The sequence below is a fragment of the Mandrillus leucophaeus genome, unplaced genomic scaffold (assembly GCF_000951045.1).
Source record: "Mandrillus leucophaeus isolate KB7577 unplaced genomic scaffold, Mleu.le_1.0 Scaffold967, whole genome shotgun sequence".
In the NCBI taxonomy this organism is placed as follows: domain Eukaryota; kingdom Metazoa; phylum Chordata; class Mammalia; order Primates; family Cercopithecidae; genus Mandrillus; species Mandrillus leucophaeus.
Genome location: NW_012110552.1, coordinates 144,318 through 153,002, shown reverse-complemented (window position 1 = coordinate 153,002; position 8,685 = coordinate 144,318). Strand labels below are relative to the sequence as shown.

At 34.6% G+C, this 8,685-nt stretch overlaps 1 protein-coding gene across 1 annotated transcript in view; it reads left to right on the top strand.

Moving 5' to 3' along the window:
• Nucleotides 1-8,685, top strand: part of LOC105532540 (leucine-rich repeat-containing protein 7-like) — a 335,660-nt gene that overhangs the window by 284,420 nt on the left and 42,555 nt on the right. The window contains exon 5 of the mRNA XM_011970712.1: nt 4,531-4,609. Coding sequence (XP_011826102.1) covers nt 4,531-4,609 — 79 coding nt within the window. The remainder of the gene's footprint in view (nt 1-4,530; nt 4,610-8,685) is intronic.

The following is an 8,685-nucleotide window of genomic DNA, read 5'->3' as shown; positions in this document are numbered from 1 at the left end:
TCTCTGTTTTGGTACCAGTACCATGCTGTTTTGGTTACTGTAGCCTTGTAGTATAGTTTGACTGACTGAATAATCTTAAATGAGCTGTCTCCAATGTACATTCGTTTTTCCTGCTTGATCAAGTCTGCTGTGGAATTCTATATTGCATTTTCCATTTCATTTATTATATTCTTCAGCTCCAGAATTTCTGGGATTTTTTTAGTGATTTCTGTCTCTTCATTTAACTTCTTGTTTTGTTCATTGTTTTCCTGATTTTATTGATTTGTCCATCTGTGCCCTCTAGTTGCTTACTCAGCTTCCTTAAAATATTAATTTTGATGTTTTTGTCAGGCAATTAATGGAGCTTCATTTCTTTCAGTTTGGTTACTAGAAAATTGTGTTCCCATGGTGACTCACGCCTGTAATATCAACAGTTTGGGAGGTTAAGACGGTTGAATCCCTTGAGGTCAGGAGTTCAAGATCAGCCTGGCCAACATGGCGAAACCCCATCTCTACTAAAAATACAAAAAAATAGCCGGGTGTGGTGGCAGGCATCTGTAATCCTGGTTACTCAGGAGGTTGAGGCTGGAGAATCACTTGAACCTAGGAAGTGGAGATTGCAGTAAGCTGAGATTGTTCCAGTGCAATCCAGCCTGGGTAACAGAGTGAGACTCTGTCAAAAAAAAAATTGTGTTATTTTGGTGGTGTCATATTCCCTTGTTTTGTTTTGTTTGTATTCCTGAAAGTCTTGTATTGTTGTCTGTGCATTTGAAGAAGCTGTCACCTCCTTCAGTCTTTACTGACTTGCTTTAGGAGAGAAACACCTTCACCAGTCAGCCAGATCAGGGATTCTGAGTCTCTCTCAGACTTTTGCTATGGATGTGCCTGCTCCACCTATTTGGTTTCCTCTTGGGCAGAACTTCTTAAGATTGTTTGCCCTTTCTCAGTCCCACAAAGCCAGACTGTGTGCTGGGAGTCTCTCACTTGTTTTTTTAGGCAATGCTCTGAAATGCTCAAGTTTATGTTCCTTCTCCCACTCCCACAAAGCCAAGGTGGCTGGCTGTGTATCCTGGCCAGACAACTGCAAGTGCTCACACTGACTATCTGTCAGGCACATGAAAGGAGCTAGCTACAGTTATAGAGGGGAGGCTGAAAAACACAATCTGTTGGGAGGACCTATGGGTCAGTTATGGTGGTCCACAGGTGAGGCATACCGAACAGGTCATGGGCAAACTTTCTGTTGGAGAATAATAGAATATACAGCTCTTTGTTTAGTTTTGAATCTTGGTTGCTGAGAGTCCCTACCTCTCCTCCCAGCCCCTAACCTCTCCCAGCCACTCAGCCTTGTTGATGCCCTCAGTATTCTAAGTGGGGCAAGAAAGAAGTAGGCCTCTAGGACAATGTCCTGCACAGTTGGGGAATCCTCACTCATTACATTTTTACTTTCCCCTGTGGGGACAATTGTGAGTTGAAGGAGTTTCTCCTGGCATGGAGCTGTGCCACCTTGAGGGAGGGGCGAAATGGGTAAAATGAAACTATTCTTACTCTCTTCAGTGAGTCTAATTTTATAAGCTTTGTTCCAATGATATGGTGGAATTTCTCCGCTGGACTTCCAAACTCCCACAAAAATATTCTTATCAGCAGGTGGTTGCCAAAATCAGTAAACTGTGCGATGTTAGAAAACTCCTATTTTGCCATCTTGCTTATATCACTTTGAAAATATCTTTATTCCACACTCATTTTCATAGTTTTGGAATATTAGTTTGGTGGTGTATAGGATTTTAGTTGAAAATCATTTTCCTTCAGAAGTTGAATATATTTCTGTATAATTTTCTCATTCCAAATATTTTTGAGAAGTCAAATGTCATCTAGATCTTGATCCTTTGTGTGAAACCTGATTTTTCTCTCCCCTCTTAATCCTCAATACTCCTTGAATGAGTGAGTTTTTTCAATCCGAAATAAACTCGTTCATTGTTTGAAATTACTGAAATATTCTTGAATTGTTCCTTTAGTATTTTCTGTCCTTTGTGTTCTCAGTTTACCCTTCTTACAACTTCATTACTCAGATACTAAAATGTCTCAGCTATTAAAAATTCATCTTTACTGTCTTTTTGCCTAATATTACCACATTTTCTAGAAGACTTCTTCACATTTATCTTTTGATTCTTCTATAGTTTTTCTTTCAATCATTCTTCTGAGTTAGGACATCAATTTAAGAAAAATGTCATGAAGTCTTTTTCATCCCACTTTTTATGTCTGTAACCTTGGCACAATGTCTGACACTTTTAAGTCCTCAAAGAACAGCAATTTTAAAAGTGTGTGTGTGTGAAAAAAAAGTGTGTGTGTGTGTACACACACATCCACACACATTAATAATGTATATATTCACAGTATATATATTATATTATATTCTTTCAGCACACTAATTCTTTTTCCTGTGTTCTCTAAGGTAGATAAATTTTACACATTTATACCTGAAGCCAGATCATTTTGGTATGTTTTTGGTTCTTTTTTTGACTTACATTCTCCAATCCTTTTTTATTTCTAATAATTATAGATAACATTATTACAGCACTTTGTCCCAATTGCTTTTCTGTATAATCTCTTTTAATCTTCACTACAACTCTATGATAAAACCATTCATATAATCACTATTTTTCAGAGTAGGAAACTAAGGCATTGGGAGTTTAAAGGACTTGCCTAGGGCTACCCAGCCAGAAAGTATATAGCTAGGATTCCATCTTAAGCCGACAGACTCTGCTCTGAATTATTTTAAATTTAAACTGTAAACAATATAATACAAATTTTTAAACAAATAATATAGCACCATTTTCACCACAGTAGGCAATTCCATTTTCAGTAGAAGATAAAGAGACATCATCTTTTTCTTAAAATCATATTTTAATTTACTTCTGCTTCCATGTCCTGGTTTACACATAATTTAAGGATATACCATTTTAAGGCAGGGACCTGTGGAGATAAGGCATCATGCATATCAGCATGCAATGAGCCCAGATTGGAGAGTGAACAGAAAAAGCTAAACAGAGAAAAGGAGAAATTTATACTCTTGTTCGTTGAAGATATTTAAAGTAAAGACTTTTAAGGGAAAATGTTAAGAATGATTCACAACTTATATTATTGACCTGGCTGCCCATTTTTTAGTGACTATTTAATGGAAGAAGTTCTAGGTGTTATGGCCTTCCAAAAACAAGAGAAACAGGCTTTTTCATTAAATTCATACATAATGGAGCTCCCAAACTTTTGGAGGCTCTTATTTAGAAGTCAGAATAGTTCAGTAATAATTTTAGGACCACATGATTTCATGAAATTTTAAATGGAGAGAAATGGGGTGAGAAACATCACAAATCCCCCACTTTGTACCTCTTTGTACCCCTATTTGGCAGTGGATAAGTGACGTGTTCTGGATTTGACTACCCTCCTGCTGCTTCAAGGGCTTTGAAGTCCTGCAGACATGGTGGTCTAGATGAATGGAATCTAGAAAGGTGGAATCTTTTGTTTCTTGAGCATCTATCATCAAAAAGTTCAATTATATCCTGCCAGAAACTGTTCCTTATCCTTCCGTCAGATATGAAGTACTGGGAAAGGCCAGTTCTTTTTGAAAATTTTTACATCCTTAATAATAGTTTCAAAAATTGAGAGAAAGTAGTACTGCAGGCATATCATATCATAACAGCTTCATATAGCTTCTTCCCTTGTAACTTTTGCAGGGCCTACTACATTGATCCATTTCTGTCAATTGATTGAAATGTCCCCCACATCTTTTATTCCTCTAACCCTCACATTTATGGATTAGGTTTGCAGCTTTTGCATTTTCAGTTTCATAGAAAAATCTGTGTTTTTCTGTCACACAGCCAGTAGCACAGCTGTGACAGCAGATGAGCAAATCTCCAAGGGCAATCAGCCAGGCTGACTACCTCAGAGACTCCAGGGAGGACCCAAGGAAAGCTGCTTGTCTCTTCACACTTTCAGGCAGATGCAGAGCTACACTCTGTACGCACCAAAAAAAGAATTGTATAAAATTTAGCAGAGCCCAATATTAGTTTGGGAATATCTATCAGTTTTGGGTGTGTTCTTAAGTATTTTTCACATGTATATGTTCAACCTTCCTAGCCTTATAAAATGATTATTGGAAGAAAGATTTTATCTTCTGTTTTCTTTATATCTACTTGTTCTCCCTTCTCTCAGTAGTGGCACTATAACTTAATAACTTAAGCTATTTTTATTTCTTTAGGTTACTAAAGATCAAAGTTTTATCTTAGGCCAAATACACAATTGTCCTCAATCTTATAACCAATTTTAAACTTTTATTATAAAATATTATTTAACATTCAACTTTTATTAAAAATAATGTATATATGATTAATAATATTGATATGTTATTAAGCTTTTATTTCTACTTCAATGGTTATTCTAAATGGTGTTTATGCCATATACTGACTCATAGTTTAATAATTATCTAAATATTAGAACTGTAGTTTAAAGAATATTTGTTGGAACATTTTCATGTACTTTGTTTTTTTCACATTTTAGGTGTACAAGAATTTCCAGAAAACATAAAGTGCTGTAAGTGTTTAACAATTATTGAAGCCAGTGTCAATCCCATTTCTAAGTGAGTATGAGTGATTAAATTTTATTTATTTTTATGTTTCCATTGTATAATAATGTACCAAGATAGATGAAATGCACATCATAATTTAAACTGAAATGTAACATTGACATAGCATTTAATAGAATGATGGGAAAAATTCATCAGAATAGTTTGACAAAAGATGATTAAAAACATTGCTGAGTAGCAAGGAAGACCCAATTGGCAAAAGATGGTATTACTTTGAAGCAAACTTTATCACCATTTTCCACAGCTCTCAGGTAACACTCCATAGATGAGTTGAAACTAATAAAACGGTTATTAGTAATGGTCATGGTGGAAAACTAGCATAAAGGGCCTGGCAGAAGTTCAAGATAGTGCAAGAGTTTAAGGTAAGGATAAGTGCATAAAAATAACCTATCATGTAGTACAAGGGAATTAAGTATGACCAGAAATAGAAAGTACTTGTATACCAGAGATCGCAGCAAGAGCAAAGAGATAACCCTAAGAGGTCAGGAAAATGGAAGGCCTGGATGATAGAGATGCTGTGATCAGAAAATGGGTATTTGTAGTCCAAGATCTGTTAATTAAGAAATGCCGTAGAAAAATGATAACCAGAAAGTGACCATGTTGGTGAATTGAGCATATGGTGTAGTGACAGAAGTCTGTGGAATCAAGTAGGTCAGGAAGCAATAAAATAAATTGATTGGAGGAGTCATGAACCTGAATGTTAAAGTCACTTAATAATGGAAGTAGAAATAAAATCTGGAGAGGTTACTGACAGTTGTAATATTTAGAAGAGGTTGAAACAAGTCAGTGGTATTGGGCTGCAAAAAATGAGCTTCAGAGTAAGACTGGCATTTTAATTATACAAAGCTGACAGTAGGATTTGAAAAAAATTCCTCAATATTTTGTCTGATGAAGTGCAGGAGACTGGGGGAAACTGAAGCCCATTGGAAAAATATTTAATGGATGGAGTGTTTTTAGAAGAAGACATAAATAAATTTGTCAAAGGGAAGTTGATGGGAAATTGTCTACCAGTAGAGTTGAGGAGAGGGAATAGTGAAAGTGGTTCTCTATGGATGATGGAAAGAGGCTCTAGACAAGGTGAGGAGTGGAATAGAATGTAAAAGAATGAGATCAAAGTTTAGATGGAGATCTTTATAGTGAATGGTTTGTAAAATAATCTGAGGCCTTTATGTTAAAAATTACAGTTTTTCTTCCCGAAAAGTAGATAGGGAGGGGAAAAAAGAGAAAACAAAACCCTAAAAAGCTTTTCCCAAAACTCTTAGACCAAAAAAGCAATTTTTTTCAACATCTCAATCAAATAGATGTTACTAATTTCTCCCACCAGGACTATAACCATGTCCCTGAACTGAGTCAAAACAATTCAGTATTGACAATAAATTGCTTTTTTTTCCCCCTAATTATTTAATTCTAATAGCTCATCTTATTTAGGAATCATGGTAGGTCTTTGGGAGTGGAAGCCAGATGATAAATTACATCTCCGAGAAATTTCAAGTCCATAGGTTTATTGGATATGTCTAATTCCCTTCATATGTTTAACTTTTTAAAAGATAAATAAATATGACCTATTTCAGCAAAATGCATAACACTATTAACATTAAACAGTTTTGGAATTCACAAAAATTATGAGAAGTCATTATAAATTGTTTATCAAATTTTAAAGTCAGGTTTTTAAATATGTTTTTTCTATACAATAAAATTCACTCTGGCCAGGCATGGTTGCTCACACCTGCGACCCCAACACTTTGGGAGGTCAAGGCAGGAGGATCGCATAAGTTCAAAACTGGCCCTGGCAACATGGTGAAATCCTATCTCTACAAAATATACAAAAAATTAGCCTGGTGTGGTGGTGGATGCCTGTAGTCCCAGCTACTTGAGAGACTAAAGTGGGAGAATCACTTTAGCCTGGGAGGACAAGGCTGCAGCGAACCATGATCATGCCCCTGCACTCCAACCTGGGCATGAGAGTATGACCCTCTCACAAAAAAATAAAATTAATTATATTTAGGTGTATGGTTCAATGAATTTCAACAAATGTATATGGTCATGTGACCATCTCCATAGTCAAGATATAGACTATTGCATCATCTCAAAGAGTTCCCTTAGCCCAGTTCATCCACTGATGATTACTATCCCCATTGCTTTGTCTTTTTCAAAATGAAAAATAAATGATATCATACTTTTGTGTCTAACTTCTTTTACTTAACATAATGATTTTGAAATTTATTTGTAATTTTTCAATAATCAGTACTTTATTCCTCTTTATTGCCAGGTAGCATTCCATTGTGTGGATATAACATTATTTATGTATCTATATTTCAGTTGATAGGCATTTGGGTTGTTTCCAGTTTTTGGCTATTATGAATAAAGCTAGTACAAACTATGCACAAGTGTTTATGTGAGCATGTATTTTCATTTCTATTGGGTGAAGCCCTAGGAGTAGTTTTCTGAGTAGTATGGTATGTGTATGTTTAACCTGATAAGAAGCTTCCAAACTGCTTTCCCAAAGCTATTCAATTGTGCATTACATCATTTCAGTTGTTCAGAGTTCAGTTGTTCCTCATCTTTGCCAGAATCTGGTTCTATCAGTTTTTTATTTTTTTCCATTTTAACCACTGTAGTAGAAGTGGTATTTCATTATGGTTTTAATATATATTTCTAATGTCTAATTATCACCTTTCCATATATTTATTTATAATCTATATTGCTTCTTTGCTAAAGATTCAAATTTCTTGTTCATTTTTATTGGCTTGCCTTTTTATTGTTGAATTATAAGAATTATGTATGTATTCTGGACCTTTAGAAGATATTTGGAAGTGAAGATTTGCTCTTATTCTATGGCTGCTCTCTTTATTTTCTAAGTAGTACCTTTCAAAGAGAGGGTTTTAAATTTGATGAATTTCTATTTAATAATTTTTTATGGTTTCTGCTCTTCTTTTTTATCTAGGAGATCTTTGCTAAATTTATAGCCATAGTGATTTTCCCCTGTGCCTTCTTCTGAAACTCTTATAGTTTAGGCTTTACAGTTAGGTCTATGATCCATTTAAAGTTGATTTTGTATACATTGTTGTAAAACAATTGATCACATGTAGTTGAGTTTATTTCTGGATTTTCAATTTTTGTTAATCTATATGTTTGTCCTTACACCAATTCCCTACTGTCTTAATTACTGTAGCTTTATATAATAGTAAGTCATGAAATCAGAAAATATGAGTCCTTCAACTTTGTTCTTCATCAGAATCATTTGGGCTAGTATGCTCTTTGCTATTCTATGTGAATTTTATAATTAGCTTGCTAATTTATACAAAAATGTACAAGCATGTTGGAATTTTGATAGGGATTGCATTAAATCTGTAGATCAATTTGGGTAGAACTTAACATCTCAAAAATGTTGAATATTCTCATCCCTGAGTATAGTTTAGCTCCATACTTATTTCAGTATTTAAAATTTTATCAATGTTTTATAGATTTCAGCATACAAATTTTGTTCATTTTATTCTATGTGTTTTATGGTTTTTGTGCTATTGCGAATGATTTTTTATTATTCCAATTGTTTACTGCCAGCATGTACAAATACAATTGATTTTTAATATTTATCTGATCTTCTTCAATCTTACTAAATTCACTAATTCCATTAAATTGCATGTGTAAATTTTTGTGAAATTTTCTATGTAGAATATCATGTGACCTGTGAATAAGATGGTCTCATTTTATCATTTTTTGTCTACATGCCATTTATTTGTTTGTTTTTCTTACCTTTTGGTCTTGGCTAACACCTCCTTTACATGTTGAGCATCAGAGGTGAAAACAGGCATCATTATCTTGTTCCCAATCTTAGAGAGAAATCATTTAGAGCTTCACCATTATGTGTGACTGTTACTTGTTTTTTAAATATATGCCATTTATCAGATTGAGAAAATTTCCAGTAACCTGACATTCACTTCCTTTTGAGCCCTCACTAGCAGGGCCATCAAAGTTTAGATTTCTTCTAAACGTCTTTTTAAGAAAACGTATGCTTTATCATGTTTTTCTTAACGTTCTCCAGTCTGTGACCACTGAGTGCTTTCAAAGCC